Genomic DNA, 24,615 nt, shown 5'->3' with positions numbered 1-24,615 from the left:
TCGCGGATAGCCCCAGCTACTTAGTGCGGCCCTCTGCAACTCACTGAGACCCTGTTTCAAAATAAAGAATAAAAAATTGGGCAGGGGGTGTAGCTTGGAGGTCAAATGCCTCTGGGTTCCAGCCCCAGACCTGCAAAAAAAAAAAAAAAAAAAAAAAAAGTTTCTGTAATATGAGGCAAAAACAAAAATCCTCAGAGCCAAGAAGTTCAAATCAAGGAACTAGTGCTGTCTGAGGGAAGGACATCGCATGCTAGCTGTGTTTCTAAAAGCTGCTGATCTAGAAGTGAGCAGGAGACTTGGAGTAGGAAAGGTGGCCCCAAACAGGAGATGACCCCAGCAAGACTCCCTCCACCTACCCGGGATGCTGTCCCCTGAATCTGACCCGTAGTAGACTGTGAAGAGTGAGCTCCTCTCATTCCCCTTCCTAAAGCATCTCAGAAGATAAGAAAAGGGGCTGAGGTTGCATCCCCAGCCAGACACTGTCCACGAGAATCGCTCCCCTGACCCTCAGCCCCCTTCCCCACCACGTGTTTTCAAGCACAGTAAGACGAGACTGTACACAAGAAAACCCGTCAGCCCAAAGAGCTTGAGGAAGCCCACCATTTTCTTCTGAAGAGAATCTCAGGAGAGCAGGGGACACTCTTCCAAGATGAAAGAGACCACTAGGGAAGAAATTCTGTGACTTCAACAGGTCACATCAGGAACCTTTTGACAGAAGTGAGCAGGTAATAAGGAGTCTCCTCTCCTCTGCCCTTGGGATTAACCTTGGAGAAGAAGCCCAAGACACAGAGACATGGCCAGACTCCTCCAGTCCATGAGAAAGCTGAATGCCTTGGGTCTGTTTTCCTCCTGCACACTTGTAACATAATGGTTCTCACACATGTTCCTCCCTGGTGTTCTTCTGGAAAGAAGTATTTTCAGGAGACCAGAAGCATATAAAAGCAAGGTGATCTGGTTTGAACAGGGATGGCGGGTGGGAACGTCATCCTCTGCCACCCCCACCCCCCAGCCAGGCCAAACTGCCCCCTGGAACCCAGAGGTGTGGTCCTGACTCCCCCAGCTTGGATGGCCTTGGAACCTACCTGGTTCTGACTTGTCCGGAGTTCCTTTTCTTTCTCTCTTTTGCCTTCCCTCCCAACTACACAGCCTTCTATTCCTCCTCCTCTTTCACCTTAAGTTTTAAATGAAATTTTAATTGATGCATTAATAACTGGATTCAATAGTGAGATTCACCATGGTAGATTCTAATAAGCATAAAACTTGGTCGGTTCCATGCCCCAGTCCCTCCCCTCTCCTCCCCTCTGATTCCCTTCCACTACCCTATTGGTCCCCCTTTTCATGAAACTCTTCCCACCCCACCTCCCCGCCCCCTTTTCTCTCTCTAGCGTTCTCATATGAAAGAAAAGAGCCTTCAGTTCCTTCTACAACGACACCTATATCTGATAACGAAAATAAATCTTGGAGCTGTAAATAATGGCATCTTAAGCCAGCTGGGCACCTCGGCTGGGAAAGTATTACCTAATGTCCAGACTGTGCAGACAGTGGGCTTTCACAGCCATGGAGCTTTATTCCTGCACACACAGGGCATTCCAGGCTTTGATTTCCAAACGCTAATGATTTCCAGCATGACAGAGACCCAAAGTTTATGCCTTTGACATCGTTAAAAATTAGGATTAGGGTAAATTAGCTTGCTTTCCACTTGCAAGATGACAAAGTGGGGATTCTCAACAAAGGTAGTGTCTTTTCCTTCACCTGCCATATTTCCTCCATCTTGCGTTTTTCAAAAGTAGACACACGTGCATGCACACACCAGAGTGTAAGCTGTTGTAAATGACCCTCCACAGTCTCCTGCCCGTGAGGAAGCCCCAGAGGGATCGCGCAGCACGATTGTTTAAGTGATGCAGCGTTGCTGAAGATGTCACTGAAGAAGCTTTGCTATGATGCCCAGCTTTGCCGAAGAAGGACCTGGCTTTGTATTCGCCCAGACGGACTCTCTTTTCTAAACACCCAGCCTAGATCAGGTACTGTGCACGAGGTATTGGGGGATCTGGAGTAAATAAGGTTAAAGCCAATCTCTGCCCTCATTCTAGAGGAGGAGACATGAAAGCAACTGGAGAAAACAAAACCCTGCTCCGTGTCAGGAAGGAATCCACGAGGCAGCTAAATCAGGGAACACAGAGTAAGACTTGGGCTGAAACCTAAAAAGTAAATAACTGGCCTAGAGGAAAGCTGGCTGAAGAGCTCTCAGGAAGCAGTATCAGCCCATACAAAGGGCCCGAGGGGGGAGAAGGCTTGGTAAGGTGAGGATGGCCAGAGCGCAGGAGTGGGTGGTGCCTGAGACCTTAGAGAGGCGGGACCAAGAAGAAAGCCACTGGGAGCGGGAGAGCCGCATGGGGGTCAGTGGCCTGGCCTGGGGGAGCTTGAGTGGCAGGAGGGATTCCCGGGCTGCGTGGTGGTATGGCTGGCTCTTGAGCTCCATTTAAAAATCAGCTCTGCTTCCTGGAGTGGGGCAGCTCTCAGATGTTCTCTCCCTCCAACTGAGCCAACATCTGGAGGGCACATGGAGGAATCGCTGAGGGATATCATCAAGTTGCCTCCCCGCAACCCCTCCCCCCGCCTCATTTCCTCATAATCAGGAAAAAGAATAAGCAGGAATTACTCTCTCAGAAGACTTCTCAAGCTCCTGGACAATCTCCCCCATCTAAGAACAATATTTTTCTTTTATTTTAATTTTGACTGAAGAGTCACATGGTTAAAAAAAAGTAATAATAGCCCCCCATCACACACCTCCCACAGTGAAACCTTCTCTTGAGGGAAACCACTACCCCCTATGTCTGTTTATATTTCACTTGGTGATTATTTCGATCTCTCTAGAAAACACACTGATACAATAACTACTTGATTTACCAGATTTAGACATTCATTATCTTGCTGAATTCTTACCGCGATGGACGAGATTTAATCCGGCTTACACAATGACCCCCCTCCCCTCGTCCTTACTAAGTATGACAGGCAAATCATTACTTTGGCTGCTCCACTGTTGTTCTGGTTCTCAAACGTTTGCTGCATCCGAATCACAGGGCGGTCTACTCAATCACATGTTGTGGGACCCATCCATGGGCTTCTGTTTCAGTGGGTCTGGGTGACCCCATGAATTTCTCTTTTTTACAAAATCCAAAGACTGTCTGTAGCTACTGGTGCAGGGATCACACTTTAAGAAACACTGCTCTACTGGGGACTCTTGCAATTTAAGTGATAAACACTTATTTTTTGTTTCATGAGGTTTTTAGTATAACCTGACTCATTAATTTAAAAGATTAAGATATTAGCCAGGCATGGTAGTGCATGGCTATAATACAAGTACTTGGGAGGCTGAGCCAGGAGGATTACAGATGCAAGTCCAGCCTCAGCAACTTAGTAAGACTGTTTCAAAATAAAAAATAAAATAAAAAAAACCTGGTGATGTGGCTCAGCGGTAGAACACCATGGACTCAATTCCCAGTACTACACACAGACACACAAAGAGATTAAGATATTAAGATAACCTGTCATTTTTCTTTTACCTCTAAACAGTTAAAATGGATGGCATTTGTATTTTGTACTCACTAGCTCTGATCTGAGCTTGACTTTAAAGGCTGGAAACAAATAGTGCTAATGTGATTATGGCTATGTGACTCTTTTTCATGGCAGAGCCAAGACAACTGTCATGATTGTGTTTCCTACTCAAAGTCTAGGAATGTTCTACTGTCAAGGTCCTTGCCTTCCTTTATACTCTTCTACTCAAATTGCCACTTTTAATTTGCCTTGTATTTGAATCAGGACATATTGACCATGTTTCTATTTTTTTTCCAGGAGTTGTTGATTGCCTTTTTTTTTTTTTTTTTTTTCCTTTTCCTTTTTCTTATACACAGAAGAAAACTATTCAAGGTACACTGTGTTCTGGGTATTTGCCACTTTCTTGCCTCTCCTCACTTTCTTGCCTTGCTTCATTTTTCTGGAAGTTCATCGATCCTCTAGTCTACATTGGAACAAATATTTTTTTCTAGTTGTCACCCTTGTTTTGTTGAAGTGCATTATCTTGGAAGGATTACTAGAGAGGTAAACTTTCTAGGTCCTTGGTTGTCTGAAAAGTGACTTAATTTTTACCTCATATTTGGCTGTTAGGATAAAAATAAAATTCTGGTTTCAAAATCGCTTTCCTGAGCCGGGTGTGGTGGCGCAGGATTGTAATCCCAGCGCTTGGGAGGCTGAGGCAGGAGGATCGCACAGGTTCAAAGCCAGCCTCAGCTACTTAGTGAGGCTCTCAAGCAACTTAGTGAGACCCTGTTTCCAAATAAAGTATAAAATAGGTCTGGGAGTATACCCGGAGGTAGAAAGCCTCTGGGTTTCATCCTCAGTACCACCAAAAAAAAAAAAAAAAAAAAAAAAATCACTTTCCTTCAGAACTTTAGGACCTTTAGCCATCACATTCCAGCTTCTAATCTTGCTAATAAAAAGTCTACTAGACTAACCAGTCTGGTTCTCTTTCTGTTGTCAGCTGACGTAAATCCCCACTATTACCATCTGCCATTTCCTGTCCTGGAAACATTTAGAACTTCTCTTCAGTCTTGGGAACAAGAAGATGTCAAAATGATGTATATACAACAATTTGAGTTTATCTTGCTTGTAAATTGGTGGGCCCCTTAAATTTTTTTAAAGCATCTTCCATTAAGCCTGAGGACTTATAATCAATTATCTCTCTTATAGTTTCTTTTCCTTTAGGTTACCTTTTCACTTTTTCTGGGATTTTTATTCCTTGGATATAGAATCTTGGAGGTTTATTTTTTAGCTTTCTTTTTTTCTATTTATCTTTTCCCTCTTCCTATGGAGAGATTCCTTACCATTATGTTCTAATTCTCCTATTAAATAACTTGGATCTGTGGTGACATTTTTAATTTCTTAGGAACCCTTTTCATACTCTCTGATTCTTCCCTTTAAAAAAATAATACAGGCCTGGGAATGTGCCCCAGTGGACTTGCAGGAACGAGAGCTGGGTTTGCGGTGGGCAGCACACCAGGGCTGCAAAGATGCTAAGCCGAGTAGGTGGCCACCTCCCTGGGTCAGGCAGAGAGACGGCAAGCAGACAGGACTCTGGAGTGAGCCCTGGACCCCAAGTGTGGACCATTTCCATAAGCGTGGGCACATTTGTCAGGCCAGCAAGGCTTTACTTTAGCAAGCAGCGTAACCTTAGCACTGGGTTCATTACCCAGGAGCTATCATAATATCCTGACCTACCGAGTCTCCAGCCTGACCACTTCTCCCCATTTCACAGTCAGAGGAGAACAGAAACTTCTAATTCTCAACATAGACATCATCTTCTTTCTTGCCTCATCTCCCTGCCTGCTGGACACCTCGCACTGAGGCCAGGCCCTCTGCTCCGCTCCGCTCACTCAGACACCCTGTGTCCCTCCATCCTGGCCCCTATTCCCCTGGCACCTGCTCCAAGTGACAGTGACCAGTGGGACCTGCAGGGCATCCTCCCAGGGCACCTGTGCTTTAGAAGAAGCTCATGTCTTAAGTCAAAAGCAGCATCAAAAAAGCTGGCACTGCCCAGGCTGGATGTCTATGTGCAGCGGGGACAGACAACCAGAGGCACACCCTTCTAGAGAACGGGCCTCAGCGGAGGGAACCCTCCTTTAAAGAGGACTACACGCCCCCTCTGCACCCCACAGCCAGCTGATGGCTGGCTAAGATGGAGTCCCAAAGGCCAGCCCTAATGCCTCCGTTCTCAGGTGCCATTAATGCTCATGGTCTCCCAGCTAGGCAGTAGCAGAGACCACCTTGTTTGCCCCCTCCCCCAGGAGCACAGCCCCATTAGACCATGCTTTCCCATGACCCACCATCTCAAGCTCTGCTTCTAGGGAACCTGGCTTAAGACAACGTGGGAAAGGCTTGGGAAGACGCTTTGGTAAAAACTTCATCACCTACTCAAACACCAGGATGGACATCTCAAAACCCAAACACTTTCCTACAGCTCTGATCTGCGAGGCGCAGTTCCCCGACCTGCTGTGTTTCTCTGTTCAGAAGGGCTGGCAGGTGGTTCTACAGCTTTGACCCTATCCTGCCCAGGAGACGATTTCAACCAATAGAATAGTTTTCCTGCTCTCACCCAGGGTCCTGGATCATGTTGATTTGGGGTTTCAAGGGAAGACTGAAAACAGACACAGGATCCCAGATTCCGCGGCGACACAGGGGAGCTCCAAAGTTCCTCTGTGTCACTGCGCATCCCAGAAGCTGACGAGTAGGACAGAGGACAAGTACTCACCTGCATGTGCCACCTGGCTTCCAGGGGCCCTTGGGTTGGATTTTATTTGACCGAGTAAAAGATTTTATTAAGTATTTTGCTAATTTTATAAGCAAATCCTATAGAATATCTATAGAATCTTATTTTATAAGCAAAATCAATCTAGTAGACAAAAATCACAATACTGTTTTCCTGGAGTTAGAGACAAACTGTAAGTATACTTTTTCTCCAGTAGAGAAAAATGTCAAAACACAGACATTCGATGAATATTCCAAAGACTGCAGGAAAATGGGGTACCAAAACGACTGATATCTGTTTCACCATATTTCCTTATTGATCCAAACAGAATGTACACCATATACTATTTAGCAAAAAATTTTATCCAACAGAATTTCGGGTAAAAACACTTATGTCTCACAGACTAAATATATACTTTTCATAGAAAATTTTATAAAATATGTATGCATCCATACACCATAAATATTGGCTAGGATCTATTTCAAATATGATGATGAAGTTTTAAAATTTGAGGGTTGGGCATTTTGGACTCAGCCACTATTACAGCGAGCTGCAGCTCTTGGACTAACCCCCATCAATAAAACATTCATTAAGCACCTACCGGGGAACCGGGTGTGGTGGTGCATGTACCAGTATTGGGAAAAGGCGTCAAAATGTATTACTGTGCCAGTATCAGAAAACTGCTTTGATATTAATTTCCAAAATGTAAAATATAGACAGATCCTAGGTGCTGCGCAGGCACTCAGGCAGGGAAGGTGCTGTAGCTGTTACAATGCAGAATGCCTCTCTGTCTTTGCCCTTCATTCTAATGATTAACCTATATAGTAAGATCCTTAGAGTCAACTGAAGTCTTCAGCCCTAAAACTACAAAAGAGGCAACCGGTGCCTCTGTTTACCTCCTCTCCTCTGTGATCCGGCCTGGGCATAGGAAAGGTAAACTTTGTGTGCGGCCTCAAAGCACCCTAATTGATGAGCAACTAATACTGCCCAATACAATAGAGCCGAGGGCCAGGTAGATTCTTGACCCTTGCACTTAGCAAGTGCACTGTGGAATAAGGGGTCAATTTCCTTGGTAACGCTGATGCCAACACAAAATTTATTTAAGGCTGGGGTCCCCCAAAGGGGCCAGAGTTCCATTTTTGGGCTCTCCAGCGTGCGGGTCAGCACGCTACTTTTTCCTTCTCTATTTCCTACTGCTCTATCTCCTACTGATTTTGTAATAAAGATTTGTTAAAGCTGCACTGAGCTGCCTATGCGTCTTAACTTTTCTATTCAACAAACTTTAGCTGAATAAGAAAAAGAGCCCCCACCATTTAAACCGTAACAGCGCACGCTTGTAACTCCAGCATCTTGGGAGGCTGAGACAGGAGGATCGCATTTTGCTGGCAGCCTCAGCTACTTAGTGAGGCCCTTTGCAACTCAGTGAGACCCTGTTTCAAAATAAAGAATAGAAAATAGGGCTGGGGGTGTAGCTTGGAGGTAGAATGCCCCTGGGTTCCATCCCCAGTACTGGGGGGGGGCACCTACTGTGTACCAACTTAAACTCTAGAAATTGTCTAGGAACCAGGAATAAGTTTGAGGGTGCAATGACCAGTCCATAAGCTCTGAGGGATTACAACTTTCTAACAGCTTGGGAATAGTGTCATACGTCTGGATCCTCCAGCGCATAGGAGCGACCCTGAAAACCACTGATTGTGTCATTTCACAGATCAGGATGGAGAAGCCAGAGACAGGCCATGCGCCGGGCATCCCCTGGGTCATTATTTCTGCCCTGTGCGCCTGCCCCGTGGGTCCCAGCTGTGAGCGTTCAGATCCTGACCTGGTTCTTCTGGGCGATCTTTTGTCCCTTCTTCCAGCGCAGCACCGGGGTCAGCGCGGGCAGCTCCCGCTCCTCCTCGCCGGTTGTGTGCACGCCGAGGCTGTAGGCCGCTTCAAACACGATGGGGCTGATGACGTCCTGCACCCTCCGCTGCAACAAAAAAACAAGCAGGCGCATCAGCCAACAGCCCCTGCTGATAGCGGGGCACTTCTTGCAAAGTTCTTTTTTTTTTTTTTTTTGTACTGGGGATTGAACCCAGGGCATTCTACCTTTGAGCTACACCTCCAGCCCTACTTTTTACTCTTTAATTTATTTATTTTTATTTTTATTTTTATCTTTTGGTGGTACTAGGGTTCCTGGAAACCCTTCTACCTCCGGGCTACACTTCCAGACCTATTTTATATTTTTATTTGGAAACAGGATCTCTTAAGCCAGCAAGGCTGGCTCCGAACCAGCGCGATCCTCCTGTCTCCGCCTCCCAAGCGTGGGGATTAAAAGCGTGCGCCACCACGCCCGGCTACTCTTTATTTTGAAACAGGATCTCACTGAGTTGCAAAGGGCCTCAGTAAGCAGCTGAGGCTGGCTGCGAACCGTGATTCTCCTGTCTTAGCCTCCCAATTATTTTTATTTTGAAACAGTCTCTCTCTACATTGATGAGAATCTCACTGCTTGCTGATGCTGGCCTTGAACCTGCTTATCCTCCTGTCTCAGCCACCCAAGTATGGGGATAACAGGTGTGTGCCACCACGCCCGGTAGACAGAGACCTTTCACAAGAGCTGCCTCATGAGATCTCCATGGCTGCCCTGGTGGGGCGGGCTCTATCACTTTCATACTTTGAATGAGCTGCGTGGGACCTAAGGTGGCGATTGTCTAGTCTGAGATCACAATGCTCGAGGCAGGGCTTTTCCACTCTCTCTCACACGGTGCTACGTCATCTCTCCTCCAGCATATGGAAGACGTTATTTCACTCATCTTCCAAAAACTCTTGGAAGCTCACTGGCAGATGGGTGTTCTTACCGCTAAACCTCGGCATTCGTGGTATTTCAATGATCAAAGCTCTTTTGCATTGAGATTGAGGGTTCTGTGTTAGGGCAAGACGCTGAAGGGTCCAGACCTCCATTCCTCCGCCCCAGGGCTAGTCATCAATGGAGTCAGGGGTGAAAAGCTCAATTCTGGCCTTGTGTTCTTTTCTCTGGAACTAAAGGACTTCACCACCTAAGGAAAGGTAGGCCGGTAGTCACAGTGGGAAAGAAAAGGATGGGCCGGGCATGATGGCGCATGCTTGGAATCCCAGCATTTGGGAGGCTGAGACAGGAGGATCATAGGTTTGTGGAAAGCCTCAGCTAGTTAGTGAGCCCCTCTGCAACTTAGACCCTGTTTCAAAATAAAGAAAGAAATAGGGCTTGGGTTATACCTCGGAGGTAGAATGCCCCTGGGTTCCATCCCTAGTACCACACACATACACACACACAAAAAAAAAAAAAAAGAAAAAAAAAAGAAAAGAAAGAAAGAAAGAAAGAAGAAAAGGAAGAGGAAGGGAAGAGCACACCAGAAGCCTTACACAGCACCAGGCCTTTCGAGTTGTGCTAGAGGCCGAGCACTGTGTGAGTTCCAGAGCGCTAGAGCGCCGAGCCACACGCCCAGCCCTGGCGCTAAGCCTTGTTACTTCTGTTGCACAGTAAAAGGCTGAGACTCCAGGGCTGGCAAGGATTTCAAGCTGCATCTGTTCAGCCCTGAAGCTCTTGGCCTCTCTGTCCCTACCTCTGGGAGGGTGTCACAGGGTGCAGGTGGAGGCGAGCACAGCTGGCAGGTAGTCCTGCATGCTCTGGGGGTGTGGGAGAACAGCCAAGTCCCTCTGCTCTGTCATGGGGAGAGCCGTGGAGGGCGGCCAAAAGTCAGGTATGGGGCCAATCTCAGGGCCCTAAGCGCGGACCCCAGCGCCCCTCACCATTCTCTGCGTGAAGTCTGGAGCAGAGTCCTGCTGTGTTTAAGTGGGAGGGAGTTCTAAAGGGCTCAGGAGGCCCACGGAGAAGAGCTGGCTCACTCCTCCCAGGCACCCAGTCCCCCGGTGCCGGTATTCAAGAATTTCACTGGTATTGATTTCCAATAAAATATAAAAGCGGTCAGAGTCTGGGTGCTGGGCAGGTGCTCAGGCAGGGGGAGGACAGCTTCACCTGCTCCACTTCTGAGCTCCCTCCCCTCTCCCCCGCCCTGTCCCAATGTTAACCCCTAGTAAGAATGTAAAGGCAATTAAAGCCTTTAAACTTAGAAATACGTAGAGACAATTAAAGCCTTTAGCCCTACAAATACATAGAGGCAATTGAAGCCTTTATCCTTATAAATATATAAAAACAATGAAAAGCCCCAAGATCAGTGGCTCTGCCTGGCGCATTCTGAAACCATTAAAGGACCTCATGCCTTGCTCTTAGAGATTACACACAGCTGCACTGGCTGTGAGCAGTCTCCCTGCTTCCCTCCTATTCTCTGGGACCTGGCCTTAGGAATGGGAAATGCAAACTCCATGTGTTACTCTGAAGCACCCCAGCTGATGGGCAACCAATACGGCCCAATACAAGAGAGGTAAAAACAAGGTAGATTATTGACCCCGGCACTTAGTAGGTACACCGCCTGTAGACAAGAAGGCACCAGAAATAAGTTACTAGCTGGTTGTCTTGGTAACACCGATAAGAACATACCAATAAGAAAACCTGTATTTAAGGGCCAGAGTTGACGAGAAGAGGCAGAGTTCCATTTTTGGGCTCTCCCGCATGTCATCCAGGCACATGCGGCCTTTCTCTTTTTTCCTTTCTATTTCCTATTGTTTTTTTGTTTTGTTTTGTGGTACTAGGGATGGAACCCAGAGGCATTCTACCTCTGCGCCACACCCCCAGCCCTATTTTTTATTCTTTATTTTGAAATAGGGTCTCACTGAGTTGCAAAGGACCTCATTAAGTAGCTGAGGCTATCGTCTAACCACGATCCTCCTGTCTCAGCCTCCCAAATGCTAGAATTACAAGTGTGCACCACCACGCCTGCACATTACTGACTTTGTAATAAAGATTTGTTGAAGCTGGGCATGGTGGCGCATGCTTGTAATCCCAGCGCTTGGGCGGCCGAGACAGGAGGGTCGCAGAGGTTCGAAACCAGCCTCAGCTACTTAGTGAGGCTCTCAGCAACTTAGTGAGACCCTGTTTCCAAATAAAGTATAAAATAGGTCTGGGAGTATAGCCCAGAGGTAGAAAGCCTCTGGGTTCCACCTCCAGTACCACCAAAAAAAAAAAAAAAAAAAAAAAAAAGATTTGTTGAAGTTGCAACTGAGCTATGAGTTTTAATTTCCTGCTCAGTTTATCTATTTGTATCGAGGAAAAGAGCCCACAGCACCACTACAACTCTTCCCGAGGCAGACACGCCCGCCACCCGGGCACCTGGGTGTTCCCCAGGGTGAACACCTGCAGCCAGGAGGCAGCGCCTCAGCTCACAGCTGGTTCTCTGCTCTCATCACTCTGCGCACACCCTGAGAGGTCTCGGTCAGTGCTCCTTCCTCTTTAAGAGACCCATAGCATGAGACACCGTGGGTCTGCCCTCGTGACCAATGTCTGGTCTCAAAGCAATTGAAACAAATAGGTGTCAGTTTATCTACAGAGGAGCAGCATTCTCTAAGATGGGTCCCGCAAACCCTAAGTCCCTGGGAGCGGGGTAGAGAGAAGTCAGTGGCTAAATGAGCCGGTGACGCCGAGTTAAACAGAGCGGAAGAGGGCTTGGCTGTTTCTGTTTTTGCTGCAATGGCCTCTGAGAAGGGGGTGTGGGCCCTGGTACCCTGTGTCTCCTCAGAGTTCCTCGGGGCTCAGAGTGGAGTAGAGACCCCGCAGGAGAGGTAAGAGATCGCCCCTCACAGCCCAGGAGAGAGGGAGTGGCGCAGAGCCAAGGCAGCCCAGCACGGGGAGCAGAGGTGGCTGCCCAGCTGTGGGGCACACGGGATGGGGCAAAGGGGTACCGAAGACCTCAGGGCTGGGTCCCCGAGCAGCTAGCGGATGATTAGCTCGCATTCAGCAGTGTCCCCTGGGAACAGATTCATTTAGCGTAAGTAGCACAGGACCTGTCCAGAGGGCTGACGGAGGAGCCTTTGGATAAAGGGTTTCCAGAAAATACTCTGGAAGCTCAGATTTTAGGAGGAGAACTTTAAGAGTGGTGCCCTTTCTAGGAGTAAAGTACGACATGCCTGGGATCCAGTGTCCCCCTGCGTGCCTACCCTGCTGACCAGAGCTTAAAGATGGTTGATGGTGCCGGGAAGAATGAATGAATGGGTGAACAAATGAATGAAGAAATGAATGAATGAATGAGTGAATGAATGCATGACATATGTTTACAAATTAGATTGACTTTTTTCAAGGTTTGGCATTTAAATCCTTCCTGTCAAAAGAAGTCCACTGTTGCGCTGTTACCCCAGGGGAGGAGGGAGGATGGGCAAGCGTCCCAGCCCCAGGCAGCCCTATGGATTTCAGGGACCAGGGACGGGACGCAACTCAGAGCTGCTGTCTGACTTCATCCTCACAACGCCCGGGCTAGTGATTATTGTCCCCGTTTTACAGAGAGGGTAAATTGAGGCAACAGGATCTTCAGGAATTGCCCTTCACCCCAAAGAGAGACGCTGCTGGAAACACACTGATCCTACGGCCCAGAAGCAAAACTGCCTTCCTGGCTGTCCATCAAATACTACTTAAAAATCACTCTGCCTCAAGGTCCTGCATTGCCCTAAAACAATTACGTGTTTACTTTGGAGCATGCCCAGCCAGCGGGGAGGGGGCGGCTTCACACACCAGAGTGAAGATAAATGAAGAACAAAGGGCTGGAGAGAGGGCGAGCTGAGGGGCGGGAGCTTCAGCCGGGCCTCCTCGCTCTGTAGTTTGCCGTCTCGGGGTGTGACTGCTGCTCTCTGGCACGGGTTGGATGAACCTATTTTAATTAAGGAGTGAAAAGCAGTTTCCTATTGCGTGTCCCAGTAGCTTGGGGCAGACAGGAACTCAAACCGCAAGGGGTTGTGGGTGGAGGCAGGGGAGGGTGCGGTGATCGGGACAGGCCGACACCCCCAGAAGGAAGCCCCCTCCCGCCGCACGCTGGTCTCCTTGGAGCCGCAGAGGAAGCGCATGGAGTGCTCTTTAGCTGCTTAACACAGATGAGGAAATTCGTCAGGATGGAGTGAGACCGAGGGCTCTGGCGCAGACCTCGGCTGCTGACCTTCTACTACGTAAAAAAAAAAAACACCCCACCATTTACAGACTGAAACCTAAAGTCAAACACATACCTACTCTGCCCAACAAAAAGACCAGAATTGACCTTTTCCTGCTAAAAATCTGCAGGGATCTCCTGCTTTGCAAGCGGCAAAAACCTCCCTTGGAGAAGGACACGAGCCCGGGTGGCGGAACCGGTGGGACTGAGATTTTATAGGGAGCTTAACATGAGCTCCATTTGAAATTTATTGGGTGCTTACTTTATGCCAGGCAGTGGGCTGGGCCACAGGGAGACAGGCATGAAAGTCTGTTGGGGGATTACTGGTCTCAGGGGACAGGCTAAGCAATAACAAAGTATCACACATGCGGACAGCGGGCTTTGGGGGACACTGGGTCCACACAGGGCTGGCAGGCTTCCTGGAGGAGACGCCCCTGGGCTGAGTAGTTACACAGGGCACCAGCCCGAGAGCAGGTGGGTGACCCAGCTGGTGCATTAACATGCAGTAGGCATGAAGTGTCTAGCGAACTCGGGGGCTCCCACTGGCGGAAAAGGCAGGCTGGGTGGCTGGAGTCCGGGAGAGGAGGCTTGTGCAGAAACCAGAGCCCAGGTAGCCTCACAAGTTGTGGGGATGTGACCTCGAAAGCTAAAGAGAACCAGGAGGAGGATAACAAAAGAGGCTGCATTCTAGAAAGATCCCTCTAGCTGGTAACGTGTAAGTGCTTTGATACTCCAAGACCGGGAGAAGAGACAAGGGAAGATCCCTGCAGAAGGGCTTCAGGGGGAAAATGAGGGTCTGAGCCAGGACACAGTAGTGGGATGGAGAGAGGGGACCTATCTCCTTGGCTAAAGGAAGGCACACACTACTGTTTGGGAGAACACAGGTGACTCGGCTCCACCCCTCACAGTAGGACCCCAGGTGAGCTGCACCTATGCCCCATACCTGCTTCCTGACTTAGAAACCTGGCCCTGCAGCTGCTGAGCTCCACCAAGACACAAGGGTCTTCCTCTTCCTTAGCTCCCCAGCAGTGACAGGGGTGGCAAATTAAATAAAATCAGGAAGGGCTGGCTGTGTTTTAAATTTGCAAATAACACAGCAGGTCAGCAAATAAGCAGTCAGCCTTCGGTCAGATTATTGCTTTGGGGAAAATCCTCTAAGTGTTTTTTTAAAGAGGCCCTGTTCTTTTTTTTTTTTTTTTCCTTTTTCTAACTGTGATCTTTCTGCCTCACCCCCATCCCCATCCCGCATCCTCTGTCTGTACTTTGCCCTACTCCTGCTCATAACAACCTTGCAGACGCTTCTCAGAATGAGAAATCCTCACAAGTGAGGTGCTGTACCCTTGAACACAGTGACGATACAATCAGGATGGCATTTCCCTCCACGGAGCACATGGGTGGTGGGGCCCCACAGGACTGTACTCTTGACATTACAGCCATCTTGGTCGGTGTAAAAACCCTCTGCAGTATCGTATGACAACGTCACCTGACAACAAGTTAAATGGTATAGCAATTAAATGGCATAAGCTATTTTTAAATTTTCATAAGCTTGAAGATTCTTTTGAAAGCAACAAACGAAGGGAAGATTTTGCATTTCCAATAACATAATGACATACTAAAGAGCTCCTACGAACAACAAGAAATGCTGGACACACAAACACACACCCCCATTGAAAAGTATCAAGGTGAACCAGATGCAACCTGTAATCTCAGGACTCGGGAGGCTGAGATGGGAGGATCGCAGGTTTGAGACCAGCCTCAGTGACTTGGTAAAGTCCTCAACAACTTAGACCCCGTTTCAATTTTTTACAAAAGGGCTGCGGGTGTAGCTCAGAGGTAGGATGACCCTGGGTTCAATCCTCAGTACCACAAAAAAGGAAGTGTCATGGCATCATCTCAACGGCCAGAACTCAGTCTGGGTGGGATCTCAGAAAGTAGGAAAGACCACAGAGGCGGCCCCAACATTTGCCAGCACTTTTGTGTTTCTGGGACTGTGGGAAGACGTATGCGAGGCTTTTCTGAAGCTGAGCAGAAGGGGGGGGGGTGACTAAAAGGTGGAGTTTTGAGTTTCTGGTAGTCTTAGGAATCCATGGAGATCAAACTTAGAACTCAGGCTACAAAAGCGGCCATGACCTAAGGGACCAAGATCCCAGAAAGAAAAAAGTATCCCGAGGTGTGTGTGGTACAGACATCACGTGTCTCCTCAAGGTATTAGGAGAATCCACAGCAGCACGGGGCCAGGGGGCCAAAAAACCAAGCAGAGGCAGAAGGCAGAGTGCTGAGAGACTGGAGATGGGACAAGAGGACCCCAAAGGTAGGGCGACAGGAAAGATCCAGATAGAAGCACAAAGGACAGAAAACTCAGAAATGAGCCCAAGAGACATGCAGGAGCCAGTGAAAGTTATAATATATTTATAACAATACAATACACCTAGCACCAGGACCAGCACGCTGCAGGTGAACAATAGAAGGTGACTGTCTTGGCTGCGATTTGAAAAATAACGTCCTGAGAAAAATCTGCAAAATGCGCCCAACTGCTAAAGGAATCCTTGTTATGAACTGCGCATGCGGCAAGCCCTATCTATCTCCCACTTTTTAAGAAAATCAACGGAGGCCAAGTGTGGTTTAATGTACAGTCCTATAAACTAGAACATAAACAGATGACATGAAAAACCCAGGGAGGAAATTCTAGAAATAATTTTAAACAAAACTTCATGAGAGGCACCACCGCCTGCAATAGTCTTCCAACACGGGGGGCTGATTCTGGGAAAAGAAGAGACGAAGCTTTATCTTTGGGTGAGCTCAGTTATAAACACTGGCTAGACAGAGCTCCCCAAACAGTTGAATTCAAAGAACTCTTGAGATCCGGTCCTGAAAGCAGGAACTCGGTGGTGAGCCAATCACCAGGTCTCGTTTCTGAGGTCTCTCAGCAAGATTAGAGACAGGAGTTTTGACCACACAGTACTGGAGATGGAAGATCAGATTACGTTAATGGATAGCATCATTAGTCCGACATGCACATCCTTGGCAAGCCTCGGGGCTTAGGAAGGGTAAGAAAGCGCCCATTGCTGTCCGATCCGCATATCTGCATAAGTTACTCTCTTTGTCTAGGGAAATCACAAACCCCACGGATACTTTTTCCTCATCAAAGATGAAACATCTAGCTGGATGCTTAGGAAATGGCTTTCTTCTGTATTAGTGGGTTTTTTTTAAGTGGGGAGAGGGGTGTGGCTGTGGGAACAAGATCTCAGCTCTGCCCGGAGCTCTCTGCGCCTCCTGGGTAACACTGAGCGTGTTTATGTCTCAGAGGGTGGAACACAGTGGTAGTGGCCGGGACACGGCACTAAGGGCAGAGCGGGTGGGGGTGGGGCCGGCGCCTGGAGGACGCCATGCAGGGCTCTCCAGAGAAATGCCCACGGTGCCTTCTGCCGATGCCTGGCTGGGTGCCTTGTGCCCAGCACCTTATGGGACACAGGAGAATCAGAGACGAGGCTAGAAGGAGACAGAAGAGCAAAAATCAGCCCTGTGGACAAGAAGGCACCTGCACTGTAGACTGTAGAGGGAGGAACCGTCTGACCCAGGCAGGACTGGAGTAGACATAACAAGAGCCCTTGGGGAGCCTGACGTGATGGCCGAGCTTGCAATCCCAGTACTTGGGAGGCTGAGACAGGAGGACGGCAGGGTTGTGGCCAGCCTCCTCAGCAGCTTAGTGGGGCTCTCTGCAACTTGGTGAGACCCTGTTTCAAAATAAATAAAAGAGAGCCAGGTGTGTGGTGGTGCATGTTTGTAATCCCAGTACTTGGGAGGCTGAGACAGGAGGATCTGGGTTCTCTGCCTGTCTCAGCTACTTAGTGAGGCCCTCCACAACTTAGTGACACCCTGTTTCAGAATAAAGAATAAAAAATAGGGCCGGGGATGTAACTTGGAGGTAGAATGTCCCTGGCTTTAATCCCCAGCATCACAATAAATAAAATAAAATAAATAAATAAATAAATAAATAAATAAATTTAAAAAATAAAGTAGGGCTGGGGGTATATAGCTTGAAGGTAGAATGTCCCTGGGTTCAATCCTAAGCACCAAAAAATAAACACATAAATAAATTTAAAAAATAAAATAGGGCTGCGGGTGTAGCTTGGAGATAGGATGCCCCTGGGTTCAATCCTCAGCACCACAAAATCAATACATACATACATATATACATACAAATAACATAGGGCTGGGTGTGTAGTTTGGAGATAGAACATCCCTGGGATCAATCCCCAGCACTACAATAAATAAATAAATAAATAAATAAATAAATAAATAAATAGGGCTGGGGGTGTAGCTTGGAGATAGGATGCCCCTGGGTTCAATCCTCAGCACCACAAAATCAATACATACATACATACATACATACAAATAACATAGGGCTGGGTGTGTAGTTTGGAGATAGAACGTCCCTGGGATCAATCCCCAGCACTACAAAAAATAATAAATAAATAAATAAATAAATAAATAAAATAGGGCTGGGGGTGTAGCTTGAAGATAGGATGCCCCTGGGTTCAATCCCCAGGAACACACACACACACACACACACACACACACACACACACACACACGTGTGTCTTTGGGGAGCCTGTGGCCTAGAAGGAAGATTCAAAGCTCAGACGAAGGGAGCCCATGGAAGCCCTGGTCTGTGGGAGGGGCAGGGAGAGGGAGGGAAGGCAGGGCCACAGCGCAGGTGAGCTCCCTGCCCACTCCCTTGCTCCCTCTGAACCTGCTTCTTAGAGGGGCTGCCGGTCGCCTGGCATGCTGTGGTGAAGATTAGGCACTTGTGTGGAGCGCCTTGTAGAGCGCCCAGTGCTCAGAGGGGCGGCCATAGCAGCGTCTCCACAAGGGAAGGGCCCCAAGGTGCCTGGCAGGGAGGGCAGCGGGCGCAGGCGAGCACCTGCAGCCCGTCTCAGGGCCTCAGTCACCAGGGGAAGGTGCTGGCCCTTCATCCCATAGTGACCAAGGTGACCGTGCAGCTTTGCTGTGGTACTAGCGATGGAACCAGGGGCATTTTACCTCTGAGCTACCCCCACCAGCACTATTGTATTTTTATTTGGAAACAGGGTGTTGCTAAGTTGCAGAGAGCCTCACTAAGTAGCTGAGGCTGGCTTTGCACCTGAGACCCTCCTGTCTCAGCCTCACAGGTACTAGGATTACAGGTGCATGCTGCTGTGCCTGGCTGACTATCGTACATTTTCTTTTTTCTTTTTCTTTTCTTTTTTTTCTTTTTTTTTTTTTTGCGGGTCTGGGGGTAGAATCCAGGGGCATTCGACCTCTGAGCTATACCCTCTGCCCTATTTTTTTTATTCTTTAATTTGAAACCGGGTCTCACTGAGTTGCAGAGGGCCTCATTAGGTAGCTGAGGCTGTCCGCGAACTGCGATCCTCCAGTCACCTCCCAAATGCTGGGATTACAAGCGTGCACCACCACGCCCAGCTCCTATCGTACATTTTCAAAGTCAGCTTTAGGAAAGGAACCCCAGAGAAAATCAGAGGAAGTGACTGGGGTGGGGGGAAGGGTGAGCCTCTACACCTCAGCTGCCTGCCCCAACTGCATGCTGGGGACTGTCAAGTGGGAGCCGCCTCACCCTTCCCTCCAGACCAGCCCCCAGCAGGGGTGAGCTGCATGGGCTACAACAGGCAGATGGCTGGCTTCCAGGTGGGACCACTCTGTGGTGTCACCTGTGGGCTTTGCTTATTTATTTATTTATTTATTTACTTTTTTTGTGAAACTGGGGATGGAACCCAGGGGCTTTCTACCTCCAGGCGATACTCCCAGATCTATTTTATGTTTTATTTGGAAACAGGGTCTCACTAAGCTGCTGAGAGCCTCACTAAGAAGCTGAGGCTGGCTTCGAACCTGCGCGATCCTCCTGTCTCAGCCTCCCAAGTACTGGGGTGACCGGCATGTGCCACCATGTCTGGTAGGTTTGTCATTTTGACATAGAATAGAAAATCAACACATGTCAAGCTCTCTCAGCTGGCTGCTGCCAGTCCCCGTCACCGCACAGGGTGAGTGCTGCTCCGGAGCTGCCCCCGGGGACTGGACTGAGGCCGCAGGCTTCCGGAGCCCACATCCTTACTCGGCACCCCCCAGGACCCCGCAATAAATCACAGGCAGGAATCCCCATCTCAGACTGCATCTGGGAAACCGGATTTGAGATTCCAGATAATGCATTCCATACTGAAGTCGTTAGTTTAAAAGTCCTTAAAGAGGTGAGGAAAGCCGGACAGAGCGCGAGGGTGACCCAGAGCTTATGTCTGACCAGGAGACAAGCAGATCCCCATCCCCACCGGGGAAATGAGGCTCACACAGACAATCACCTGGATCATTACTCTCCATGGTGTTCAACTTGGAGTTTTCCTTTGCCCTTCTTTTATTTATTCTTGAAAAGAACAGAGCTAGGTCTCCAAGAATCAATCATAGGGCTCAAAGAGTAGATTCAAGATACAGATCAGCCCCAGGGCAAATCAGTCAATCAATCAATCAATCAATCAATCTCTCTCCTGTTCACAAAGCACCTCTGTCTGATGTGTGTTAGGTGCTGAGATTTACAAAGGGCAAAGAAGAAAGGGGAGAAAAGGGCTGGACTTGAACAACCCACAAAGAATGAGCCCCTCAGCCCTGAAGAGCCAGACACAAACGATCCAGGTCACAGAAATGGTAGTCTTGGTTTTAGTTTTAAATCATCATCATTATTATTACTATTACTATTATGATACGGGGGATTGAACCCAGGGTAATTCTATCTCTGACCAGACTCCAAGCACTTATTAGTTTTGAAACAATTTCACTAAATTGCTGAGGCTGGCCTCGAACCTGTGATTCAGCCTCCTCCCGAGTACTGAGATTTTAGGTGTGTGCCTCCATGCCCAGTGACTTTACTTTCTTTGTCTAATTACTGTCAATCAAAATTATTTCCTAAAGCCAGGCATGGTGGCTGAGGCTGGCTTCGAACCTGTGCAATCCTCCTGTCTCAGCCTCCCAAGTACTCGGATTACAAGCAAGCGCCACCACGCCTGGCTCCCCAGCCCTATTTATGTATCATTTTATTTAGAAACAGGGTCTTGCTAAGTAGCTGAGGCTGGCCTCGAACCTGCAATCCTCCTGTCTCAGTCTCCCAAGTAGTAAGGTTATAGGCATGTGCCACCATGCCTGGCTTACAAATATGGTTTTTTAAAAACATTTTGATAACCACATTTCAATACGATAGTTTCTCTTTAATCAGTCTAGGTATTTTATCATGTACACTTAAAAGCATTTCCTTTGAGAAGGGACCCATATGTAGCTCCCAGCTGTCAAAGGGGTCTGTGCACAGAAAGGGTTAAAAACTTTGGTCTTCATGGTTCAGTGTGATGGAGAGACTGTCCTGTGGCTTCTGAAAGGCTTCTTAACACGCTTCAGAACTGCAGAGAGAAACGCCTTGTTGTTCCAGCCTTGCTAGGCTATACGACTCCCTGGTCTCAGCAGTTAAAAATATACCGTCCGTTACATTTTATGACAGGTTCAGGGCCTGGGCTTCAAATCAGCCCGGACCCCTGGGGTTTGAAGAATTTGGTCTGGATAGATGCTTCTGGCCAGGGCGAAGAGAAGCCACTTCAGTGCTGGGAGTTACGGGGAAGCGTTTGCTCGACTGTGAGCCCCAGGAGGGGAAGGGCAGAGAGAACGGGGTCTCTGGGCTCCACACACAGCTTGCTGCTTTTACAGAAGGCTCCTGACCCTCTAGGCCAAGCCCGCTGCTTCACAGGCCCGGGAGGATACTCAGAAAGCAGAGGAGCTCCGCCTCGACCTTGGCGGTGTGTGAAAATCCTGAGCCTCAAGTGGGAGAGAAGTTAAAAGACCTCACAAGAGTCCCCAGTTACTCAAACCACAATGGGCCTGGGGCGCTGAGTGACTTACATCTCAGCAGGCGAAGAAAGCGCCCCCACACTAGTCTATAATAAAACAGTAGCATCGAAATTCCAGTAATTTCACCCAAATTGCTCCCTCTTTGGTCTCTCCTGTCCTCAGCCAGGACAGAGGCGCTTCTACACAGAAGCAGCAGCCTCTGGTCCCAGGACCCTGGGCTTCTGGGGTCCCCTGTCTACCAGCGGCCACTCACCTATTAGATCAGTAACACCAGGACTCACAGCCTCCACTGCGAGGCTCCTCTAACCTCAAGTTCCAAAGCAAAGCTCAAAGAAACTTAACAAGCAACCCCCTGGACTTACAAAGCACACTATGTAAGAGCTGGTCCTGCTTACTATATAGAACACACTGACGTCTTCAATTCGCGCCACTAAAAAGTGCAGTGGGAACCTTTTATTGGGATAGAAAAGTGTCTCCAAAAACTTTAATGCAGGACTACTTGCACCATGGACAGACTCGGAGCGAACGATTCACAGATCCTGCTGAACGCTCTGGAACCCCAAGGACAGATCCATCTGCGGTGAATCACCTGGGTCTGATGAACTGTCTGAGATCTGTGAACCAGTACCCTGGATATGGCTGCATCCAAGGACGATCACAATGGTTGTTATGTAAGTCTCCACCTGTTGGGTCACGTCCACTAAATCTCTTCCTTTGTATTAGTATTCCGTAGAAGCATTTTTATTCATAGAAACAGCTGAGCTTTATAGCCCTGAAATAGTATTCAAGGCTGTGTTTATGACCCCTCTCACCTTAACTTTTGTTTTTTGACGTTTTGTTGTTGTTATCTTGGTTTTGTATGTTGGGGATAAAACCCAGGGAGCCTTGTACCTCTGGCTACACCCCACCCCCCAGACCTATCTTATTTTTTATTGGGAAACAGGATCTCACTAAGTTGATGACAGCCTCACGAAGTTGTTGAGGCTGGCTTTGAACTTGCAATCCTCCCGTCTCAGCCTCTCAAGTGCTGGGATTACAGCTGTGTGCCACCATGCCCGGCTTCAACTTAACCTTTTAAGTGGGTAAAGTAATCACACGTTTCATATTAGAAAGGGAGGGAAGCCGGGCGTGGTGGCGCACGCTTGTAATCCCTGCGCTTGGGAGGCAGAGACAGGAGGATCGCATAGGTTCGAAGCTAGCTGTGCTGGCTTAAGAGACCCTGTTTCCAAATAAAAATATAAAATAGGTCTGGGAGTGTAGCCCGGAGGTAGAAGGGCTTCTAGGAACCCCAGTACCACCAAACAAACAAACAAAAAAAAAAAAAAAGAAAGGGAGGGATACATGGATGACTAAGGCTTTTATTAGCCGCTACCCTCCCCAACCAAGGTCATTTTGACTATAACCTTTAAAAGCATATTCTGAAAATACAGCCACAAGAAGCAAACAGATGGCCTTGGACATACCTTCACTGCCTGTGCATAAGTCACTCAGCTCAGACTCAAAAAAGAAGAAAAAATGTGTCCCTTAACAACAGCCCTGGCTGCAACTCAAAAAATCACCTGTAATATAGAGTCCCAGCTTGGCTTTCTTGTACCTGGTCTTCAGGCAGGAAGGAAAATGGCCAAGGATTCACCACTAATGGTGAAACGGGACTACCCCTAAATTAAAAATGTTCCTTAAACTTGAATTTTTAAAAATTAAAAAAAAAATTTGTCCTTTCCCTCAAACACATCTACAGCTCTCCGACCTCCTTGCTCCAAGTCTGGGCTCTTTCTGGGTAGTGAGACTGTTTCTCTAGGATTCGGTGGGCTTTGCACGCCTTGCTAGCACGACAGACATTTTAACCTCTTTCTTCCCTGGAAAAGATTCTAAATCTAGACCATGCCAAACAAAACAAAACACAACTGCTGGCCACCAAACATTCCCCCGTTGTCTTCAAATATCCTCCACCATGTTGAGTGTAAAGGAATAAAAGAACCCCCCCCCCATACTGAAAACCTAGGCCTTAATCTGCAAGGCTGACCTTTCCCAGGGGCGGAATTCCAAGACACTCAGATGCCAGGTGTATTTAACACCCATTCTACACCCTGGTGTGGACACGTCCATCTTCCTTTTCTCACAGATTGCAAAGGGAACCATGGAGCCCAGAGCTTCTATCTTGACATTATTTCCCCATCTGCACTTGAGGCCATCTTCGGCTTCTCCCTCCGTGGACGAATCAGCTACCCAATATCTGACTGAACCCACACTGTCTCCTGATTCTAGAGGCATCGCTAAGTCCCCCACCGGCCGCCCTTCAGAGGCCTCTGGGAAACTGTCTTGCAGAAATGGACACTGAGGTTTCTTTGCTGAACACACAAGGAGACACAGCCCAGTATCATGGCCTTGTACATGGTCACAATACCCTGCAAATCTCTCCCTGCCCACAAAGCGGGCACATGCCAAGAAGCCACTGAGCTCCAAGCGTGCGTGCCAGAGGGACAACACTAAACACCAAAAGCCGGGCATGGCGGCACATTCCTGCCATCCCAGGGCTTGGGAGGCTGACACAGGAGGATCTCAGGTTCAAGGTCAGCCTCAGCAACCTCGTCAGGCCCTCAGTAATTTAGTAAAACACCGATTCCAAATAAAAATATAAAACAGGGCTAGGGGGATGGATCTGAGGTAGAACAATGCTCCTGGGTTCCATCTCTGGTGCTACAATAAATGAATGAATGAATGAATGAATGAATGAATGAATAAATAAATAAATAAGAAAGAAAAACCCCACCAAAAAGAAGAAATGGCTGATACCCTTCCTGTGGACTTGCTGCCCTCCAGAGCCCCCGCTGAGCACCCAAAGAGGTCAAAGAAGAGAAAGGGTTGGAGGAGCGTTTAGAGGAATTCGTCACCCCTGTGATGTGTCTTCTCAACAATCCCCCTTTTCTTCTTGGTGCTGGGGGTTGAATCCAGGGTCATTCTACCTGTGAGCTACACTTCCAGCCCTGTTTCATTATTATTGAAAACAGGGTCTTACTACGTTGCTGAGGCTGGTCTTGAACCTGCGAGCTGCCTGTCTGTTTCACATCTAGCTCTTCAATGATCCGTTTTGATACCACTTTGATCTCATATCAAGGACTGAGATGACCAAGGCGATCCATCAGAAAGTATACGCTATGGTGTTTCCCCAAACACGGAGACACAGGGAGCCTGGTGACAATCTTGTGGGAATCAGGGGGTCTGGGAGCTCAAGGATTCACATTACCCCCGAGGAGGGAGAGGAGGGGTCTTCCTCCAGAAAGAAACCTGCCTCTAGCACCGAGTTGTTCAACACAGCTGTGTGCCTCATTGCATTTAGTTGGCATGCAATACAACCTCAAATTCAGCTCTCGGGTCACCCCAGCCTCATTTCAA

The 24,615-nt window shown here is 48.2% G+C and overlaps 1 protein-coding gene across 1 annotated transcript in view; it reads right to left on the bottom strand.

The window, feature by feature from the left end:
• The window catches only part of ITGA9 (integrin subunit alpha 9), a gene marked incomplete at both ends in the record, with an annotated part of 279,709 nt that overhangs the window by 122,869 nt on the left and 132,225 nt on the right, over nt 1-24,615 (bottom strand). Inside the window, one exon of the mRNA XM_080715880.1 lies at nt 8,121-8,270. Coding sequence (XP_080572006.1) covers nt 8,121-8,270 — 150 coding nt within the window. The remainder of the gene's footprint in view (nt 1-8,120; nt 8,271-24,615) is intronic.

Source organism: Muscardinus avellanarius (assembly GCF_963383645.1).
Source record: "Muscardinus avellanarius genome assembly, chromosome: 18".
Classification (NCBI taxonomy): Eukaryota; Metazoa; Chordata; class Mammalia; order Rodentia; family Gliridae; genus Muscardinus; species Muscardinus avellanarius.
The sequence above is the reverse complement of the archived record's forward strand: the minus strand, read 5'-3'. Positions and strand labels throughout refer to the sequence as shown.